The sequence below is a fragment of the Camelus dromedarius genome, chromosome 16, assembly GCF_036321535.1.
Source record: "Camelus dromedarius isolate mCamDro1 chromosome 16, mCamDro1.pat, whole genome shotgun sequence".
Taxonomy (NCBI): domain Eukaryota; kingdom Metazoa; phylum Chordata; class Mammalia; order Artiodactyla; family Camelidae; genus Camelus; species Camelus dromedarius.
Window position 1 is genome coordinate 11,343,563 of NC_087451.1, and position 22,998 is coordinate 11,366,560.

General features: G+C 36.3%; 2 protein-coding genes across 5 annotated transcripts in view; both read left to right on the forward strand.

The window, feature by feature from the left end:
• RAD51C (RAD51 paralog C) overlaps positions 1-7,023 on the forward strand; it is a 30,471-nt gene extending 23,448 nt beyond the window's left edge. Inside the window, exons 8-10 of one of the 4 annotated variants that reach the window (XR_004141837.2) lie at positions 26-86; positions 1,374-1,540; positions 3,775-7,023. Coding sequence is in view for 2 of the 4 variants with exons in the window: in XM_010990422.3 (XP_010988724.1) it covers positions 26-86; positions 1,374-1,490 (178 nt within the window). In the remaining 2 variants the exon portion in view is untranslated. Of the gene's footprint in view, positions 1-25; positions 87-1,373; positions 2,966-3,774 lie in introns of those variants that run through there. The other 3 variants (XR_010384432.1, XM_010990422.3, XM_064494983.1) reach the window with 3 other exon arrangements.
• Positions 7,024-19,564: 12,541 nt separating this feature from the next.
• PPM1E (protein phosphatase, Mg2+/Mn2+ dependent 1E) overlaps positions 19,565-22,998 on the forward strand; it is a 127,973-nt gene continuing 124,539 nt past the window's right edge. Inside the window, exon 1 of the mRNA XM_031468041.2 lies at positions 19,565-20,154. Coding sequence (XP_031323901.1) covers positions 19,706-20,154 — 449 coding nt within the window. The 5' untranslated portion in view covers positions 19,565-19,705. The remainder of the gene's footprint in view (positions 20,155-22,998) is intronic.

The window sequence follows — 22,998 nt, forward strand, 5'->3', positions numbered from 1 at the left end:
ATATTTATTCTTTTTCTCTAAGCAGGTTGGCAACATTGTACAAATCACCAAGCCAGAAGGAATCTACAGTACTATTTCAAATCACAGTCAGTATTATTTGATTAGAGTGGGATTTTGGTGTTAGTGGGCAGTAATTATCTGAAGAGAACGTTTACAAATTGCTTCTGTTAACTTCTGTAGGCAGCAAGCATATTTGACGACAGCTTTTGATGCTTAGAACATTATCCCCAAAATAGTAGTATCTATACAGAATACTCTAGTTACAATTGAACTGAAATTTATTCTTAAGAACAGAGGAAATACTTATTTGTAGTGTAGTGTGTTCCATGCCATATGTAATGTCAGGATATTAAAGATTTTTAAAGTAAAAGTTGTTAAAGGTTTTCAGAAAAGAAAAAACACCGACATTACTCATTCTGATCAGTATATATTGTAGTTCTGTCATAGCTACCAAATATATCCCACTTTTTTCTTTCTTTTATTGAAATATAGTTGATGTGTAATATAAGTTACAGGTATATAATACAGTGATTCAAAATTTTTAAAAGTTATACTTCATTTAAAGTTATTTTAAAATAGTTACTATGTTCCTTGTGTTATACAGAATATCCTTGTAGCTTATTTTTGATACAAAATAGTTTGTTCCTCCTAATCCCCTACCGCATTATTGCCCCTCCCTACTTTCTGGTCCCCACTGGTGACCACTAGTTTGTTTTCTATATCTATGAGTCTGTTCCTTTTTTGTTGCATTCACTAGTTTGTTGTATTTTTTAGATTTCACATATAAGTGAAATATATCTCACTTTAAAATGTTAAATATCCAGTAATGTTACATCATAGAATGCACATTTTTGGCTAAAATAATGCATACTTATCAATAGTATTGAATCAGATATATTCTTGGCATCTCATTTTTTAAGGACAAAAACAGAGATTCTGAAACTGAATTATCTACTTACTCTTTGCACTGCTCAGTTGCATTTAAAGTATCCTAATTGAAAAACTTTATTTTAGAGTATTGTGAAAATAAATTTCTAAAGTACCTAAATAATTAGTACATGTTACTTCCTTTCACTTCCTCCAGTAAAGCTACCATAAAGTTTGTTAGGATTGACTTTTAGAGAATATTTTTATAATACAGTGTTATTTCTGTGTGTATGTATGTGCATGTATAAGTGAATATATAAAATATTCTAGTATAGCCCTGGCTTGGACACTTATCTGTGAAGTTTATCCTCTTTATTCACAGTGGTCGATAACTTCTATCTCAAGAATAAAGTAGTTCTTTTATCAATTATCTTAAAATATTTGGAAGACTAGTTGTTATTCTAGATGTTCTTAAAGCATACTTGTGTATTTTTTTCATCTTGCAGCCTCAGGGATTTCGAGATGCTGTTGTTGCTACTGAATGTTCATTGCGAACAGAAGGTTCATTGAATTCCCGGAAGCGGTCACGAGACTCAGAGGAAGAACAGAAATCCAAAGACTAGTCTCAAAGTATACGTGTATATTGATGCTATGAGAGATGCAATGTATACAGGTAGTCGACTCGTTACTTTATAATATAAATACACTATGGCATGAATGAATCAGGTCTATATTAAGTGAATGGGAAAAATACTTAACAGATATGATTCTTTGAGTTTTTCTAAAGCAGTGTTCTGCAGTTATATTTTGCCCTGTTTTCATTTTTAGTAATATTCAGTAGAGATGATACAGGTATTATATTTTGCAGATGTGGAAAGCTGATCTCATGTGACCAATCTGAGTTTACGATTCAGACTGTTTTTCGCTCCTTTCTTTGCCAGTTGCCTAGACATTTCTAGGAAGAAAACATTTCTTTCACATTCCTATTATGTTTTCCTCTTTAAGTGTAGCTTTGATAATCTTAAAAATGACCTGTTTCTATTATAAAGAAAAGCCAGCACCATGAGTCAGCATATCATTAGGTTCAGTATATGGGTAGAATACAAATTTTAGATGGCCAGTCTGATTTTAGTGACCCCCAATCCTAAAATCTAAGTCATTTGTTTATTTTTTTTATACTATTTTATAATGTTAAAGGAAGGACTTTGGAGTTGTTATCCCATGTAAAACATTGACTGGAACGTATATCTTCCAGAATAGTCAAGCTGATAAGCTCACAGTCATTTATTTCTATATTTTTGAAGCATGGTGTGATTTAGTTCTAGGTGTACTGACATTTTTGTTTGAATAATCTTAACACTGCTTGAATAAATTAAAAATTTTGATTCTTGGGTGATTTCAAAATCATCTAAAAATGTTTGGTACCTGATTCTTCTTAGTATTTCTTAATTCGTTTACAGCATTTACTTTGGCTCTCAGTGGAAGAAAATTATTTAAGTAATTTAATGTTATGTATTGTGACAACCGTATTTTCCAGATTTTAGTGAACAGGTGCTATTTCCTGTACCAGACTGAACACTAAATTCATAAAATGTTTATAATATAATTTTTCTGTAATTGATTATACATAGACAAAATCATAGTTTGCCAGGATTTTTTTAAGGGTGAAAGTAGGCACTGCTAACAGTTACACCAGGACATGGACATAAATCAAGACTGTCCCAGGCAAATCAGGCGTATGGTCATCCTAATTATATAAGACTAATTTCAAGTGACTAGTATAGGCTGACTAATTGTAACTATCTTATTTTTGAGGGCTTTAAGGCATATATTTTTATTATAATTAATGCAGTCAGTATAAAAAATTACCTATCATTTTATATTAGGTCTATTCAAATCATAACATCAAGAGAGTAAGGGGGTTGTTAAGTGATAAATATTAGTGTTACCAGACATTAGATACTGTAGGAGTTTATTTTATAAAGCATTCGAACACTGTACTTTAAAAGAACTATAGGACCCTGAATATAGACAAAGCAAAGTGTATTTCTTTTTGTTTGCAACTCTTTTAAAATAAAATTTACATATCATTGCCTTTCAGAGTTGTTGCTATTGTTTAAAAGATACTTATTTTTCTAGTTATAAATATAATATACACTTAAATCGTCTGCTTGGGCTGCAATAACAAAATACCATAAACTTAAATGACAAAATTTTCTCGAGGTATTAGAAGCTAGAAGTCTGAGAGCAGTGTGCCAACGTGGTCTGGTTTTGGTGAGGGCTGTCTTCCTTGCTTGCAGTCAGCTGCCTTGTGTGCTCACAAGGACTTTCCTAAGTGAATGTGTACGGAGAGATCTTTTTTCCTTCTGTGTCTTACAAAGCCACCAGTCCTATGAGAAATCCACCCTTACAACCTCATTTAACATTAATTATCTCCTAAAAGCCCTATCTCCAAATACAGTCACATTGGAGGCAGGGCTTCAACATATGAATTTTGAGAGGACACAATTCAGTTCATAGCCTTCTCCCCCTGACTCCCCTAAATTCATGTCCTTCTCACATGCAAAGTACATTCATTCCATCCCAAGCGGCCCAAAATTCTTAACTCATTCCAACATCAACTCTAAAGTACAAAGTCCCATTTAAATATCCTCTAAATCAGATGTGGGTGAGAGTCTGGGTACAACTCTTTCTCCAGCTGTGAACCTGAGAAATCAGACAAGTAAAGTGTTTCCAAAGTACAGTGGTGGGACAATGGTAGGATAGACATTCTCATTCTAAAGGGGAGAAATCAGGAGGGAAAAAGGAGTGATGGATCCCAAGCAAGAATAAAACCTAGCAAAGCAAATTCCATTAGATCTTAAGCCTCGCTATTAATCCTTTATGGTTTGATTCTGTGCCTTCCAGGCCTACCGGAGTGACATTACCCTGCAGCTCTAAGTGGAGGTTCTGCCCCTGAGACTGCTGGGAGGCAGAGGCCATCTAGCCTGTTGAAGATGAGGCAGTGGCCCTGAAGACTTCTGAATGTCCTTCAGGGTCATTTTTCCCTCTTCTTGAAGGATAGCCCATGTTTGTAGAAAAATAGCTCTTATCCAGTCCTCTCTAATCCAAGAAGTCTGTCAGCCTTCTTTCATTTTGTCCTGTCTCTGTCCTCTTCAGTTCAAACTGGCATTACTTCTGCTCATATAATCCCATAAGCTTTTTATGGATTGATGGTCCAGCCACACCCTTGATGTTCTGTTCAGAACATGCTGTCTTAATTTTTTTTGCAGTATGGATAGGCTGAGAATTTTCCAAATCTTAAGGTTCTGGTTCCTTTTTGTTTATCAATTTCTTCTTCATATTTCTTATTTTGCATTTTACTGTAAACAGCCAGGAGGAGCCAAGCCACTCCTTCAATACTTTGCTTAGAAACCTCCTCAGCTAAATAGCCGGTTTCATCACTTTTGCATGTTCTGTCTTCCACAAAACACTAAGTTCAGCCAAGTTCTTTGCCACTTTATAACAGAGATCACTTTTTCTCCAGTTTCTATTATTGGTCTGCATTTCCATCTGAGATCTCACCAGAATCACCTTTTACATCCGTATTTCTAGCATGTCCCTCCAAACTCTTCTAGCCTCCACTCATTACTCAGTTCGAAAGCTTCTTTCACATTTTTAGGTATTCCTTAAAGCAACACCCCACTTCTCAATGCTAAAATCTGTAATAGCTTGTGCTGTCATAACAGAATACCATAGATTGGGTGGCTTAAGGAAGTTTATTTTCTCACAGTTCTGGAGGCTGGAAGTTTTAAGATCGAGGTGCTAGTAGCATGGTCATTTCTGATGGGGTGAGAGATCTCTTCCAGGTTTGTAGACGGCCTCTTCCACTATGTTCTCACATGACAGGGTGAGAGAGATTGAGAGCATGAGCAAGCAGGCTTTCAGGTGTCTGTTCTTATAAGGGTGCTAATCCTATCATGAGGACCCTGCTGTTATGACCTCATTTAACCTTAATTATCTCCTAAAAGCCCTGTCTCCAAATATAGTCACATTGGAGGTTAGATCTTCAGCATAAAATTTTGGGGGAGACAGTTCAGTCTGTAGCACTATAGAAAATAAAATATTTACAAAAATATAACTTAAAAAATTGTAACCTGCTTTATAAAAATCCTAATACATCCTCATGTGTTCCACATATTTTTTCTATGATAGTTTTTAATGATTGTGCATACTTTTAAAATTTCTTTTTGAAGTTTGGATTATTACTGTGTTTTTAGTGTTAAACAGTTCTAATAAAGCAGGTAAGTTCCTTTTTAAAGAAATTCAATTTGTATTTATTTCTTATTGCTGCTGTAATAAACTACCACAGATTTGGTGGCTTAAAAGAACACAAGTCTGAAATCAGTTTCAAAGGGCTAAAATTGAGGTTTCAGCAGGCCTGCATTCCTTCTGGAGGATCTGTGGGGAGATCTGTTTCCTTGCCTTTTCTAGCTTTTGGAGGCTGCCTACATTCCTTAACTCAGCTTATCTTCAAAGACAGCAGTGTAGCATCTTCCAGTCTCTTTTTCTGTGTTTCCATTGCCTTTTTCTTACTGTCTTTTCCTGTGTCCCTCTTAGAAGGACACTTGTGATTACATTTAGGGCCCCACTAGATAATCCAGGGTAATCTCCCCATCTCAAGGCCCTTAATTTAATCACACCTGCAAAGTCCTTTTTGCCATGTAAATTAACATTCACAAATTTCAAGGATTAGGAAGTCACTATTCAGCCCCTCAAATCACGTGGCAACATGATTCAAGAAATAAGGATCCTTGGGTAATTCATTAAAGTTTGAAAAGCACTGGGACAGACTTGGTATCATTTTTTAACTGTTTTCATAGATGGTCATTTCCATTAATGAAACTAAGTTCCTTAGCTTTTTGAAAAATTTTTTTAAGGAGTATTATTCTTTCTTGATTATAAAATATATGGTACAGGCATACCTCAGAAATATTGCAGGTTTGGTACCAGACCACTGCAATGAAGCAAACATCAAAGCGAGTCACACAAAGTTTTTTGATTTCCCAGTGCATATAAAAGTTATATTTACACTATACTATAGTCTATTAAGTGTGCAACAGCATTATGTCTAAAAAAATACATTAATTAAAAATTAAAAATATTTTATTGCTAAAAAATGTGAGTCTTCAGTGAGTCATTATCTTTTTGCAATAGTAATATCAAAGATCACTGATCATAGATCAACAAAGCAAATATAATAATAATATGAGAATTACCAAAATGTGACACAGAGACACAAAGTGAACCTTGCTGTTAGGAAAATGGCACCAGCAGACTTGCTCAGTGACGGTTGTCACAAACCTTCAATTTGTAAAAAACCGCAATATCTGTAAAGCACAATAAAATGAGGTATGCCTATAATTTTCCAAACATTCTTTTCTTTTCTTTTTTTTTTACATTTTTTTATTGAGTAATAGTTATTTTACAATGTTGTGTCAAATTGAAACATTCTTTTCTAATTCTAATTTCTAAATTTTAATTTCTAATTTCTAATTCTTGATCTTACAAACATTTTATCCTTTATTGAAGTTGTATTGTTTTTCAAAGTGTTATGACTTTCATTTTAAATTTTGGGGGTGTATAACTTAAAACATATTTATATTTATATAGTGCCTTACGGTTTTGAAACACTTTTACATTATTTAGTTGGATCTTTCTAGCAACTCTTTAAGGTAGATATGATAGGCTGGCCTGTGTGTTTTCATTCCTTCCATCTATCTATCCATACATCTAATGTCTAACACATACACATTTAACAACTACTTGCTGAATGAATAAATATTTCAAATAAGATTTATAATAAATTCTGTTTTTCAAATGGTCAGGTAAGAATACTGTTTGGTTGTGCATAGGATTGTGTTTCTGAGCATTCTTTATTGTTACAAAATAAATTTATGTAATTTAATAGTGGTCTTTTAAAATTTTTTTTACTTTTAAAAATTGAGATAAAATAGAGAGTACTTAAAATTTGCCATTTTAACCATTAAGTGTACAATACAGTGACATTTTTAAGTGTTGTACAACCATCACCACTATTCTTAAAACTTTCATCATCCCAAACAGAAACTCTGTAACCATTAAGCGATACCTCATTGTTTCCTCCTTCTAGCTCCTCATAATCTCAAATTTACTTTCTGTTTCTATGAATTTGCTTATTGTATATATTACATAGAAGTGGAATCATTCAGTATTTTTTGTTTTGCTTATTTCACTTAGCATAATGTGTTCAAGGTTCATCCATGTTGTAGCATTGGTAAGAACTTCAGTCCTTTTTATGGTCAAGTATTATTCTGTTATATGTATATACCACATTTTGCTTATCCACTCATCTGTTGATGAACTTTTGGGTTCTTCCTAATAGAGTTTTTAACGGTTTATAAATTTGTATGAGTAACACTTTTCATTTCTTGAACCTTTTACTGACTACTATTGTTTATGAAGTTTGGGACGGTTGATCTATCTTTGGAATATTTTCAGGTTATTCCTACTAGCTTAAATTTTAACCCTAATAGACTTATTTTGATTTCTTAGATCAGCTATTTTAATTTTCTCTCTATTTACTATATTTTATTTTTCTTGATAATAAGGTCGTACTAAAATGTTTACAATAGTTACCAGCAATAAAATTTCAGTACAATGTGGTAGATAGTTGAGGTAGCTAGGACTAGAGTCAGAAGACCTGCATCCTATTCCAGCTGAGACATTAATAAGCCTTGTCAGTTTTGACACCTTTGTTTTCTCATGGCTTTGCCTTATTTATAAGACAAGATAGGGCTAAATGATTGCTAAATTCATAAGTCAAAATTTTGTGATTTCAGTTTTTATAGAGGGATTTTTTAAATATTCACTTTAAATGAGCAATACTGAAAATATGGAAGAGTGACATTTACACTTTTTTAATTTTCAAAATTGATAATTCTGTGGTTTCTGTTCCAATACATTGCATTTCAGTTTTGAGACATGATATTGAAATGTTCTATTGCTTTTAAAAAAAAATTGAGTTGCAGAAGAGAGTCTGACTGTTCATAATATGTATTTTTAGTTAACGTCAGTGCCTAAATTTACTGTTGCTGTTAAAATTTACAGAACATTTTGCTCCCTCAGCACTGATTTGGCATAAAACATGTTGACAAGATTTCATGTGTTTTCGACCACAGTATATTCCTTTTCCTGTTTTCAGATTTAGTTCACCATTGACTTAAGCCTTTTTGTGCTTCGGCTAACCATTTGACTCTCATTATGTATACTAAGATGTGAGTTTTTAAATACATCATTACTCTGATAGTGATTTTGTGTAGCTTATTTTATGAGAATATAAAAGTTAGCTTCACTCAAAAGTGCTTGAGAACTTAACGAAAATTGTCCTACCTGCTTTCAAAATTCAAAAATTAACAAAGGTAAAAGACAAAAGTGAAGAAGCAAAGTAAAGAGAATTTGTAATAAGTCATATAAACCAAGAGAAAGAGAAAGACATAATTGTATAACTCTCTTAGTCTAATGATGGGAAATTGTTATTTATGGGTGATGGGAATATGTTATAATTGCTATAATTATTCTTCAAGAGAAAAATGTTTTTCTAGTCTTTGTTTTTTAATTTCTTAATTAGTTATTTTTACCAAGTAATATTTGCACAAGGTTAAAATTCAATGAAAAGTAAGTCTTCTTTCCTCCCCTGTCCCTAAGTCACTCAGTTCATTTTTAGGAGGCAACCATCATTACCAGTTTCTTGTGTGACCTTCCAGAGCTATTCCATGTATCTAAAATATAAATATATTTTTTCTGTAACACTGAATCTTAACCCAAATCTTCAACAACCAAATCTGCACCTTATTTTTGTATTGGTATATACTGAATTTTCTCAGTTAAAAGCCACTGTGTGATATTCCATTGTATGAATATCTTATTATTTAATCATTTTAAGTTGATGGATATTTAGGTTAATCAATTTTTTTTATGAGGATGTAAGGAATTGGTCCAGTGTATGTACCTTTAAAATTTTGATAGATGTTGTCCATATGTCCTCCAGAGAGACTACTGGTTTATACCTCCACCAGTGTTGTTTGAGAGTGATTGTTACTTTTTCCCTTGACAACACAGTATTTTATCTTATTTTGCCAGTTTAATACGTTTATAAAAATGACCTCTCACCATATGATATTAACATTTTCATGTTCTTTTCTCTTTTTATAAGTGAGGTTGAATGTCGTTTCATTTGCTTACAAGTTACTCTATTTCCTTTTGCATGAACTAGCTGTTCATATTTTTTTGTCCATTTTTTTATAGGTCTTATTAACCTGTGAGAGTTCTTTACATATGAAGTAAGATATTTTTAGGCTTTTTTTTAAGTCTTTATGACTTTTATTAAATCCTTACAAAACAGAATACATAATTCTGGCATTGACAGTTGGTGTAAAGGAAAACTTTTGAGCTGTATCAGTTCACCTGGTACAGTGGAGTTAAAGTGCTTTGATGTTTTTCCCCTACTTTAAAAAGATTTAAGGTTTTTGGGGTTTTTTTTGTCTTTTTCACACATCTAGGCCTTTCTGATATGGCAAGTATTTTCTCCAGTTTGCCTTATTTTTTGCCTCAAAGAAATTAGATTTTTATATAGTCAATTTTTCACTTTTATTTTGTTTCCAAGTTTTATGTCCTGTTTAGACCTTCCCACTCCATGATTATTAAATTCTCACATTTTTTCTTATCGAACTGTCAGCAAGTGTTATTTTATGTCTAAATGTCTCCATCTGGAATTTATTTGGAGCCATGACCTTGAGTTTTGAATTTGACAGAGGGTCTCTGATTAAAGGGCACTAAGTGGTTAGAAGGCAGTTATATGGAAAATGCCAATGTAGTCTATCTTATGTCAGCCAAAGTCTGAAGTCAAGATCTATAGGTGAAAATTAGTAGAATATGGTAGTATTATAGCTAATTCATTTTTCTTCATGAATTTTGGGGTTTCTTGATTCATTTATTCTTAACATGTATTACTTTTTCAAAAATTTAAATCAGCCAGAATTAGCTTCTGTTTATAATGAAAGAATCCCTTTGGATGTACACTTTTTTCTCTAAAAATGGAAAGAATTATCCTAGTTCCTTATTTCAGTTGTCATGTTAATCATTTTTTGTGTCCCAAATCAACATATTAAGCTCTATCACGCATGCTCCAAATGCATTGCTGCCTGCTTGTTTTTAATTGACAGTGTCATGGTTTTATTAAATATTTGGCATACATAATATCAAACCCATTTTTTCCCCAAATTGGTTTTCTTTTTCTACTTAATTTCTCTTAATGTCAGAACCTTTCTGAAAGACTCACTTTCATAATGACTACATATCTAATCATTTGTCAAATTATTTTAATTCCATTAAAGGTACACTCAAGTATCAGCAAGTTGTACTGTAAGAACATAGAAATCAGAGAAATAAATTTGCTCTCAGAATTAAACTGCAAAATTTTCAAGACCCCTTACTAATAATAGCTAACATTTATTGCATGGTTGCCATGTGCCAGGGACTATGCTAAGTCCTTTATATGTATTATCATAAGTAATCCATTCAGTAACTTTGCTGTTTTTATTCTCAGAGAAATTACATCTATTTGTTTGTAATCTTCAGTTGTAAATAATGAAAAGCTAACTGGCAGGTTAAACCCAAAAGAACTTTTTGGAAAGATATAAAAAAGACTTACAGAAACAGTAGTAGGGCAGAAGTCAGCTTGGAAATGCATAACCTAGTTAATTAGTTACAGAGCCCCAGACAGCAGGGTCTATAGAAACGATCTCCTGGTGGGAGACCACTGAAATGAATGAACTATGACCCTTCTCTATCATTTCTTGCTCGAGATTCAAAGTCAGGGGAGTGAATATTCTATTGACCTAACTTAGGTCTGTGTCTGACCCCCGGATGTGAAAGGATCTGGGAGAACAAGCCAGGAAGGTTATCTTTGGCTTCTACAGGAGGAGGCCAGGAGGCCTACCAAAACTACACAGTGGAGGAGAGGTAATTCCCTCAAAGAGATTGAAATGCTGCTAGGAAAGGGATATAGCTGCTGGGCAGCCAAAAATAAGGAATGTGCGTTATGATTTATAACTTGCTCAAAGTCACATACTAGGAACAAAGTGTAACTCTTAGAGTCCACGCTCTTATATTAATCAAGTGATTGTCAACTTGGGGTGATTTTGCCTCCCAGGGAACATTTAGCAGTGTGGAGATACCTTGTTTATCACAATATTAGGGACAGGTGCCACTGTCATCTAGTGGGTAAAGGTCAGATATGCTGCTAAACACCCTAAAATATACATTACAGCCCCCATAACAGAATTATTAGGCCCAAGACATCAGTAATGCTTAGGTTAGAAACTCTAACCTGAGAAATTATGGCATGGAGCCATATTCTTTCAGTATGTCCATCATAGATGTTGACAAGCAATACAGTATGGTAGAAAAAGGAGGAGCAAAATGGAGCAAACTTTGGTGTAACCACTCAAGCCCTGTTCAAGGGAATGAGGGTCCTTCTTAGATTGGTCCTGATAACTCATCCTAATTATGGAAATGGTTGCATCAGGCTATCTCAGTTTGATGCTTTAATTATTTGAATCATAATGAACTCTTATCCAGTTACATGCACATCAATTATCAACCTGCTGATGGTTGAATTTCCCAGGTTCTTTGTTTATAGCCAGACCAATACAAATGTCTGATCTACATGGAAGTAATAATTCTCATTATAAATTCATATGTTGTCATTGTGATTTTTATACATCAGTTTCTTATGAGACTTGGTAGTGTTAGTTGATATACCTCCATGTAATTAAGTTTGGAAGACTCACATTTTCCCCCCCAGTTTTATTGAGATACAGTTGACATATATCACTGTATAAATTTAAGATGTACAGCATAAGGGTTTGACTCTTAACTTTGGTATGTATCATACAGCAGTGTTAACTATACATCATGCTATACATTACATCCCTAATACTTACTTATCTTGTAACTAGAAGTTTGTACCTTTTGACCACCTTTCTTCAATACCCTTCCCCCCTACACCCTGCCCTGGTAATCTGATTTCTTTCTGAGTTTGTTTTAAATTCCACATATTGGGATCATACAATGTTTGTCTTTCTCTGTGTGACTTATTTCACTTAGCATAATTCCCCCAAGGCCCATCCATGTGGTTGCAAATGGCAGGTTTTCCTTATTTTTATGGCTGAATAATATTCCTGTGTGTGTGTGTGTGTGTACCCCAACTTTATCCAGTCATCCGTCAATGGACACAGATTGTGGAACACTCAAATTTCTGAGCCTCTAAGTTCAAGTTGCTAAACTTTGTCATAAATTCTTGTAGGTAAATGACACTGTGATAGTTTTAAAATGAATTATTTGATACTCCTTCCATCAGGAGAAATGGTGTGTTAGGTCCCCTTCTGTTGAATTTGAATGGGCCTATTACTTCTTTGACTTAATATAGTATCATGGAAGTAATACTATTGATTTAAGACACCAGTTTATAAAATCTTATGCACCTTCTGTCTTCTGCACTGGAAACTCACTCTTGGAACTGTAAGCTATCATATAAGACATCATATTACCCTAAGGCCATTATGTTGGAGATGTTACATGTAGACAGCCCCAGCTGAGTTCCCAGTTAACAGCCAGCCTCAACTGCCAGTTTGGAAACACAATCAAATTAATATCTTGAAAGTAATTTACATATTAGTCATTTTTCCACTCAATTATTTTCAGTATTGATGAAAAAGTGTAGTGTTGAGTGAGTCTCTTGGACATCCAGCCCAATTGAGCCTTCAGATGATTTTGTTTCTAACCAGCGGCTACGGGACTGCACCCTCAGGAGACCTAAAAGTGAGAACCACCTGGCTGAGCCCAGTCAACCTACAGAGCTGTGAAATACAGTAAAGTGTTTTTTTTTTCTTTAGCCACTGAGGTTGTGAGGTAGTGGTATGCAGCAATAAATAGGCAAAATAGGCACTTGAGAGCCTCTGCGGTGGGTTGCTGGCTATTCCCAAGTTGTTTCTTCAGGTATCCTCTTAGAATGTCAGATCTTCCAGTAGAGTGTCTTTTAGCTTCTTCTGTTCCTTTTCATTCTGACACCATTCTCTTCTGTACACTCATTATCTCCCATTGCCCAACTCATCTTTCAGCCTTCAGTCTCTCTTCTGAAAGAATGTTTGTGTATCACATTTTCTCAAAACATAGTTTTCATCACATTTCTTTCAAATTCAATATTTTTGCCAATACTTGGCACAAATAATTCCATCTCCCAGTACAGTTTAGCTCTAATCTTAAACTTCTGCCATGCCCATAGGCTTTATACCTTCAAGAGTCATGAAATTATTTTTTCCAGAGATACAAAATTCCAGGATTTTATGTGACAAAAAGTCATTTGAAAGGGGGAGAGTATAGCTCAGTGGTAGCGTGCCTGCTTAGCATGCACGAGGTCCTGGGTTCAATCCCCAGTACCTCCATTAATAAATAAATAAACCTAATCCCCCCCCCGCCCCCACTGCAAAAAAAGACTAGCCAAGAATAAAAGCCCCTTTAAAAAAAAAAGACACTTGAAAAATAGTTTTATATGTGAAGGACCCAAGTTTATTTTGCATAGACATTTTGATTTGCTGCCTTTGTGCAAATAGCTGCAATGCACTGTAGTGATATTTAGGTATGTGGAGGTTCTTCAAATCTTAATAGTTCTCAACTTGCAGAATTACTGGAAACCACGTGTGCTGTATTGGTGCCAGATATGTCATTTATAGATCACTCTTTCATAAGCCAGCAAACCAATTAATATGCCCAAATCATTTCCTTTCTGGAGAAGATACATTGTGTCAGCATGGTTACCATGTGTGGTAATTGATAATGTCTGTGCCACATGGCTTACTTTACCCTTGTCCAACACAGCTATTCTACCACCTATGATTACCATATGTTACAGCACTCTAGGTTAATGGAATCATTTCCATCTTCCCGTCTAGTCACAAATGTCCTTGTGGCTCAATTCCATCAGCTCCACACTTAGCAAAGAATAAAGTATTTGGTACTATCTGAGCATAGAGGACACCTTTGTGAACAGTTTTCACATTTACTTGTCTGCTTCATTTTCATTTAAAAAAGCAGTTGGATTTTTTGATGAATGCTCCAGAGTGGATAATAGGCATCTGCTGACTAAAACAGAACATGATGAATATCACTCTCAATTTTTGCTTGTATTTATTCTAAATAAATATATACAGGGAGTTAAAAATTAGATGATAATAATCAACATAGATTTTTACCACCATCATGGTTTTTTTTTTTTGTAAAGAGAAAATAGTAGCAAAATATTGAAGTGGATTTTTTTAATGGAGTCAATTCATTTTAGAAGAGCTATTCATTATAGAATGAATACACCACGTTAGCCATTTATATGGTATGTTCACCAGAAATTACCATCAACCCCTGCCCTCTTCCTATTTCATAAGCATGCCATAATAAGTTCAGAAATAATTTTGATTCCTGAAAGAAATATGCAAGATTAAAAACAAAGATTATTACGGTTAATGGTTAAAACATTAGGAAAGAAAGTTAGAACTTGTTTGGGGGACTTCTTTGCTTTTTAAAGCTGGTGAAAATAGTGCATGTGGGCTTGTTATTACCTGATGGGAATTTTAATTTTGACAGCTGTGGACTGTTCCTGAAATATGAAATATTAGCAATAGAAAAAGAATAAAAATTAATACAGCAGTAATATTTTGGCAGCAAATGGATAGGATTTAAAAGTTGTATTGTTGATCTAGAGTGTAGAAGATGTAGGTAGGTAGACTCAGGAGAAAGGAGGAAGATGTTCTCATTTGAAAACATTTCTATGTGCTTAGTTTTTTCAGTTGTCAAATATTCTCTTGCTTCCTACTAGTCACTTTGACAACACAATTGACTTAAAAATACTTACATATTAGTTATCTTTCCATTCAATTTTAAAAATGTGGATGAAAAATTACACATTTTTATATTTGCAATGTAACACTTGTCATTAGGCCTAGCCTTAAACATTTGCCTAGGCACTAGATCAGAGATATATTAGTCCCCCTGACATAGTTTCCCCAATTATTAACATCTTACGTGAGTGAGATACATTTGTTACAATTGATAAATCAATATCGATACATTATTAACTAAAGCACATAGTTTACATTAGGGTTCACTGTGTTGTATCTCCTATGGTTTTTGACAAATGTCTAATGATGTGTATCCACCTTTATAGTAGCATACAGAATAGTCACTGCTTCCCTAAAAATCCCATGTGCCATCGATTTATTTTTCCCTTCCTCCCCATGAGCCACGGGTAGTCCATTTGTAGTTTTTAATTCTAGGAAATAATTTACCGCTAACTTCAGGTAAGCTAAGTGTTCCATCCAGTAGCACCTTTAAAGACCTCAACTTGTTTTAATGTCAGCTTAATCCATTTATAGTTCTATTATATATAATCCATTATATAGTTCTTTAAAGTATTATTTGTTATTGTATCAATTGGGATCCAGTTAAGAAATCAGAGGTCATAGAATGCAGGAAATTGGTTACACAAGAGATTGATGAGCTAAAAAGCCAAAAGGGAAGGGAAGGCAGTGTCTTAGTCTGTTTGAGACACTATTTAAAAAATACCGTAAACTGGGTGGCTTCTAAACAACAGTAATGTATTTCTCACAGTTTTGGAGGCTAGGAGGTCCATAATCAGGACTCTGGCTGATTCAGTTTCTGGTTCACAGCGTGTCTTTTTACTGTGTTCTCACATGTCAGAAGTGGAGAGGGGTCTCTCTTGGACCTCATTTTGAAGGACACTAATCCCATTCACTAACCACTTCCCAAAGGCCCCACCTCCTAATACCATCTCCTTGGGGGTTAGGATTCAATTTAGGAATTTGGGGAGAACACAAATATTCAGCCCACAGCAGGCAAGATTCGGAAGCTAAAAACTGCTACCATCTCCAGGCCGATGGACAAACGGAAAATGATGTTTCTGGAGCTCAGGGACTGGTGTCACAGGCAACAGCTGGAATCCCAGTGGACATGTTCAGGGGGAGCAAAGCTGTAAAGGAGGGACAGCAAGCATTAGGACTGAGGGAGGGGATGGAAGAAATATGCTGGCTTTTCTCCTTTCCTCCCACTTCTAATTTCCTGCTGATGCCTCCCACTGGGTGAATCTCAGCTGGAAGTCAGCTGTCAAGGAACCTGATGAATACAACATAAAAAGGTCAGCACCCCTACAATACAGAGGAGAACAAGGTAGGAGAAGGAATGTATAGGAGAACAACAACAAAAAGACTAAACAGTAATCAATTCTTTTTAATTTTTAAAATCAACTTTATTGAGGTACAATTTATGTACAATACACTTGCTTAAAATGTACACTTTATTTTGACAAATGAATACACTTACATAACCACAGTCAAGATATAGAACATTTTGATCACCCTGTAAAGTTCCATCTTACTCTTTTGCCATGAATCCTCCATCCCACCTCAGTCCCTGGCAATCACTAATCTGCTTTCTGTCACTGTAATTAGTTTTGCCTACTCTAGAATTTCATATAAATGGAATCATGTAGTATGTACTCTTTTGTGCCTGGATTTTTTTCACTTAGCTTATTTTTGAGATTCATCCATGTTGCTGTGTTCATCAGGGTTTTTTTTTTCCTATTGTTGAGTAGTATTCCATTGTATGAATATATGACAATTTGTTTATCCATCACCTGTTGATAGACATCAGGGTTATTTCCAAGTTTGAGCTATTGTGGATAAAACTATTATAAACATTTATATATAAGGGTTTGTGTGTGTGTGTGTGTGTGTGCGTGTATGTGAAGTGTGAGCGCATGTGTTTGGTGGACGTACTTTCACTTCTCATGGGTAAATGTCCAAGAGGGGAATTACTGCATCACATGATAAGAAGCTGCCCAACTCAGCAATCCGTTTTTTTCTTAACTTTATTTTTTTTGTGTGTGTACATATATATATATAGTTAGTTTACAATGTGTCAATTTCTCATGTACAGCATAATGCTTCAGTCATACATGAACACACATGTATTCATTTTCATATACTTTTTCACCATACATTACTACAAGATACTGAATATAATTCCCTGTGCTATAACAACAGTTCTTTTTAATCTTATAAGTATCATCATTACCATGAATGTCCATGAAAGGACAAGTGCATTTCCTCCAAAGAGTTCCGGGTTAGAGAACAATTCTTACTACAAATCTCTAAAAAAAGACTTAAAAAAATTTAAATGTACTTGATACATAGGCTTTTCATAGCTCAATATTTTTAAATAGATAGCAAGAAAGGGGATTAAGGAACTAAAAAGGAAAGTAAAGCAGTACAAAATAATGACTAAAAAGACTTCTTGACAATGGCAAAATCATCCTACACAGCTGCTCTGAGATCCCCGCACTGCTGTCAGCAACCTTCTGGCAAAGCTACTCTGTCAAATGGATGCATTAGGATCCATATTAGTCTTTTGTGAAGGAATATCTTTATTAATATAAGCAAATACACCTCTCATTTATTGTAATATGGAGGTGTGTGCTTTTTCTTTTACTCTTAGTAGTAATGTTTCCCCAATATATAACACTTATCTTTGATATGTGGGTTGAGTCATAAATTAGTGTCACAAATAAATGTCATCTAGATGAGGGAGGCAACTACATCACAAAGTAGGAAGGTGTAGCTTGATATGAATTGTTACAGTTGACAGCTATGTACTCTTGAACTAAATGTCATCATGTAAAATTCTGAGATATTAAATAGTTGTTGGAATGTAAAATTGTGGACATTTAGGTTTGTAGCCTTGTAAGTTTTGTCAATCTTTTCTAGACATTCTGAAGTGGAAATGAACAGGTGGATTGAAAACAAAGACAAATGAGGAGTTTAAAGACTTTTTTGGCATTTCATAAAGAAGTCATTCCACACTGATGATGTTTTAAATACAACACATATAAATACTTTTAGCTTGTCTGAAACAGACTTATTTATTGGATCTTTCCATTTACCTTTGAGACAAAAATAAATAGTTATGAAGGACTCATGCATTACTCACTATGCATTTTCTATCATGTATTATTTAACCTTAAGCTAGGAGAGAGAATGGATGTCTATTTTACATGATGCCATAGAGTACATTTGTGAGATCAACCCACTTAATCTTAAAATAACAGTATCAGGTCAGGGATTTGGAATACAGTGTTATATGAAATCAGTTGGCAGGGAGACTCCTTCTTCTGCCATTAACTGACTAGAAATGGCATTTCAGACCCTAAATCCAACTGAAACCCAGAAACAATAAATGGAGAGGATGGGGGGGGGGATAATTTGTGAACATGTTTTTCAAAGTAGAGAAAGAATCACTGTGTTTTTGCTGAATTATATGTTGCCATGAACATAGCAGTATGCAGTAATGATGTTATCATCTATACAGCTGTATAATAAAACAGCTTCTCCCTCTCCCACTCCCCTCAGTAAGGCTTGAAAATAATAGGTTTGTGTGTAGTTTGGTAAGAAAATTAGAATAAAATCGTTTCAGTTTCAGTCCACGAATGAAAGAAAAGAGGCACAGGGGGATGAGGAAGAAGAGTAAACAAAATGTACCAAAAAATACATATTGTGTAATAAAGTATAATATGTATTATACAGACAGTAAAGAAAGGTGTCTTGGTGTGCTGGAAAACTGATGGCTCTGCGGTGAAAAGACCTGGATTTAGTCTTTGTTGCTTCACTTATGTGTGACCTTGAGCAAAATCACAACATCCTTTAGGCTGTTTTCTCATCTGTACGATGGAATCGTAATGGTAATGTCTTCTACCTTGAGATGCTATTGTAAGGACTAAAGGGGTGAAAACAACTTTAAATTATAAAGCCCTTTAAAAATAAGGCTTTATAGATATATTACACTGCTGAATCTTTTGAAGCAGAGAAAAGGAAAAAATCTAGAAGAGCTTTGGAAGCTGACAACCTGAGTTTTCTAATTCCAATCCCATGGCTAGTAGCTTTGACACCTTGAAGCAAGAAAAGTACTTAATCTCGTTTACTTTTTTTGAAAAATGAAAACACCACTTTCGTAGAATCAAATGAAAGAATGTAGGCAAAGAAATCTTCCACTTGGTAGGTATTGGATGCCCTCTCCCCCAAACTACTTATTAAATAAGTGTCATCAACAGCAAAAGGTTTTCACACTGTGATATCTTTCAACAGATAAGGACCCTAAGGCAAAGCAGGATATGGAAAACTGAAGTAAATCCAGTCCAAGTGGGAACCAATAGTTCGACGTGGAGATGTCTTAGTTCATTCTTATGCACTTGAGCCTAGGATATCCGTACAATGAAGACATTCAGAGTTGGAAAGCGGGCGAGTCGAGTGCCCTTTCGACTCCGCGGACTCGACGGGAGGGACCCTGAAATTCTTAATTAGAGCCGGTTGCCATGGCGACAGTCTCCAGGCAGTGTGGGCTGAGTTCTCGGTAGGGCTGGAGGGTGGGCCGCTACTGGACCCTGCGCACGCTCCCGCTACCAACTTTCCCTCCAGACCAGAGCGGGGGGCGCGCTCCGCCCCCGCCCCCGGGCCGCGCACGTCCGAGCTCGGCGGCGCGCACGCCTGCGGGAGCCCTCTCCAGGCAACCTAGTGCTGATCGCCCGTGCCGGTGCGGCCGTTAACCGCCCTTGCCGGAGCCTGAGGCTCAAGAGCAGCCCCCTCCCCTTCGTGGGCTTACCCCCACCCACTTCCCGGTCGGCTCCGGGGCATGAGCAGCGATGGCGGGCTGTATCCCGGAGGAGAAAACTTACCGGCGCTTTCTGGAGCTATTCCTGGGCGAGTTTCGCGGACCGTGCGGCGGCGGCGAGCCGGAGCTGGAACCCGAACCCGAGTCGGAGCCCGAGCCCGAACTGGTAGCGGCTGAGGCGGCCGAGGCTTCGGTCGAGGAAGCCGGGGAAGAGGCGGCAACGGTAGCCGCGACGGAGGAGGGGGAGCAGGAGCGAGACCCCGAGCCCGAGGAGGAGGCGGTGGAGGAAGAGACGGTGGCGGCGGAGGGCGAGGAGGAGGAGGCAGCGGCAGCCCGGGGGCATTCGGCCGTGCCGCCGCCGCCGCCGCAGCCCCAGCTGCCGCCTCTACCCCCGCTCCCGCGACCGCTGTCGGAGCGCATCACCCGCGAGGAGGTGGAGGGCGAGAGCCTGGACCTGTGCCTACAGCAGCTCTACAAATAGTTAAGTAGCGGGGCTCGGCTGGGGGTGGGTCCGCTGTCCCCGCCGCGCCGGCCTCGGCGCGGTTCCCTCGGCCCCGCACACTGCTCTCTTCTCCGCTCTTCACCCTCCACACCCGCTCCTGGCGCGGTTGAAAGCGTCCCCGCTGCTCGGACTCGGGCGGTCGGGTGCGAGCTGCCCACGCCCGCCGCGGCCCCCGCGCCTCCTGCCCGGTCCCGGAGCCGCCCCCCGTGCCCCCCTGGGAGGCCCGGGCCCCTGCTTCCCCTCGGCCGCCCAGTTCTAGCTCCACTTCACACACCCTGTCCCCTTCGGGCCTCGGAAGGTCCTTCCAGTCTTGAGAGCTCCCTTTTCTTCCCAGCTCCCTTCTTTTGCTGGAGGTTTCCTCCCACACGGGTCTGTCTTTACCCTGCTTGAGTCCCTTGTTGTTTGGCGGCGAAGAGGCGCGATTCCTTTCTAGGCTGAGCTGCGAGGTGCCTCCTGCGTAACCGCAACGATAATAATACCCAGATCCACAGGAGCAGAGACTGGGGTAGATTTTCCTTCAGGTTCTCAATGTTGAAAGTGTAGATGGCTTAATACGCAGAAGCTAACTCACAGTTGTGGGAGATGGAAGGAATGAGGAGGGAAGAGTAAGCACAATTTTATACGAGAGTCTTCAGGTGAAAGAGTCATAATTCGTTAAAGTGTAAAAGTCTGGCTGGTTTGATAAAATTGCAATTAGGTGCAATATTTTCAGTCCATTAAGTAGATGGGGTAGGGGAGAGAAAGCAGATGGCTTAGCTACACAGATGAAAGTCTAAAATAGAAAGGTCAAGGCTTTGCCTTTCATCCCAGTTCTGGCTTTTATGGGCTTGAAATAGAAACGGTTTACAATTGTGTTTCTTTCTAAATGGAATTGTTCTGAAATAATGACAAAAGAGAATACTAACAGGTTTCTGAATACACTGGTAAACCTTGGGAGTCTTTTGCCATTCTGCTGATAATTGTAATGAAAGATGTTACTCTGTCCACCCCCACCCCGCCGCCTCTCCAAAAAAGTTTACTACTGCAAGATTCACTGCAGTTAAGTTCAAACCACTTCTTGAATTTTCTCAAAAACCTAAATTAAGAGAAGGGCCTGGAAAGTAAATGTTTTGTCTTCATTCCCCCTAACAGACACCTGATCAAATCATTCTTCCTATTAAAACAGAAGCTTGTCGATAAGGAAGAGGCATTTAACATATCTACTGTAGAAGAGGGCTCTGTTGATGTCCCACACTTTATAAGCTATTCAAAATTTAATTTTGAAATACTATCTGGTTATCAAAGTAGTAATACTTTTTGGGAAATGTAAAAAATAAAATGGCGTGTAATACCACCACCCAGAGATAAACAGTATTAACATTTTAGAGTATCCCTAGTGTTTGTAAACTATCATAGAAAAGGGTTTATGAAATATCATTTTTAATACTATATAAAGACACTTAAAACTTCCTGCTTAAAATAAAATAGAAATGTTTACTTAAGTGGAAGAATTTGTCTCAGCATCAGACTAATTGTATTTTGACTATTCTTACCTTTACAAATGCAGTTGCAGAATTAGAAAAACACGCATTTAAACATTAGAGAAGGTTCGTTAAAAAAGAGAGTCATTAGTTTAGAGCAACCATGAACATGTGCCATTCAAAAAGGTTTTTTAAAAAATGAAATCTGTGTAAAGAAGATGGTAAGTAGATGTGTGTTTTTTTCCACGTGGAAAAGAAGCAAGATTAATTTCAATACATGTTTATACTAGAAAAAGTGTTCAGATTATAAAATGGCCATCTAATTGAGAACAGAAGTTTAGATTTGAAGTAAAACTAGCAAAATTAAAGTTGGAAAATATTATTTCACCTTAAATCAGAGATTTCATCATGTATACAGTATTTTGTGCAGAAGCTATTAACCTATTTTTATTCAGATATAAAATGGCTGGCTTGTTTATGTAAAGTATTTTCAAGGTCTTTAACAGATCAATAAAACCCTCAGTGTTTAAAAACATATACTTTTAATGCTTTTATTTTTAATTTTATTATTTATAAAAGAAAATCATATCACTTAGCCATACTGGAAGACACTGTAGAGACAGATCATTTTTCTGTCCACTTTGTTTTACAGATGAGAAAACTGAGGATCCAGACTTATAAATGACTAGTTAATGTACAAATGATTCCAGCATTTCTCAATGTAATCTCTAAACCTCAAAACTCTTCCTGACATATTCGAAATGTTGAGTTCTCAAATTTCCTAGGAAATACTTTGTATTTGATTAGGAATATGTTGGAATTGCTGATTTGGAGAAGGTAAAAATTTTTTCTCAAGTACCCACTCTATTTATTTTGGGAATTCTTAATATTCTTTAAAAACTCTATCATGCTTGTCAAATGGTGGTAAAATTCTTAAATGAAGTTACTTGAAACAGTCACCAATTTCACAGTTGGGACTAATGTAAGAAGAAAATTACACTGCATTTAATACAAGTTTCGTAAGTCTCTAGTGTGTATTTTCTGTCAATATTTTAGGAATATACAGTATGAAGCTGCTAAACATACTGAGTTTCTCTGAAGAAAAGAATAAAGGTACTTATCTTCTCAATACTTTTATGTATACACTGGTTGAAATTTTACTTTTCAAAAATATAGTGAACATTTTTCTTAGTATTTTACTTCTCTCAGAGTTTTTAGAATAAGAACAGCAGATATATATATATATATATATACACACACACACACACATATATATATATCATCATTTTGGTAAATTCAACGCTTTGGATTAGCATGAGATAAGCAGTTACTTAGATATCTAAGTAAAGGATCAAGGTTTAA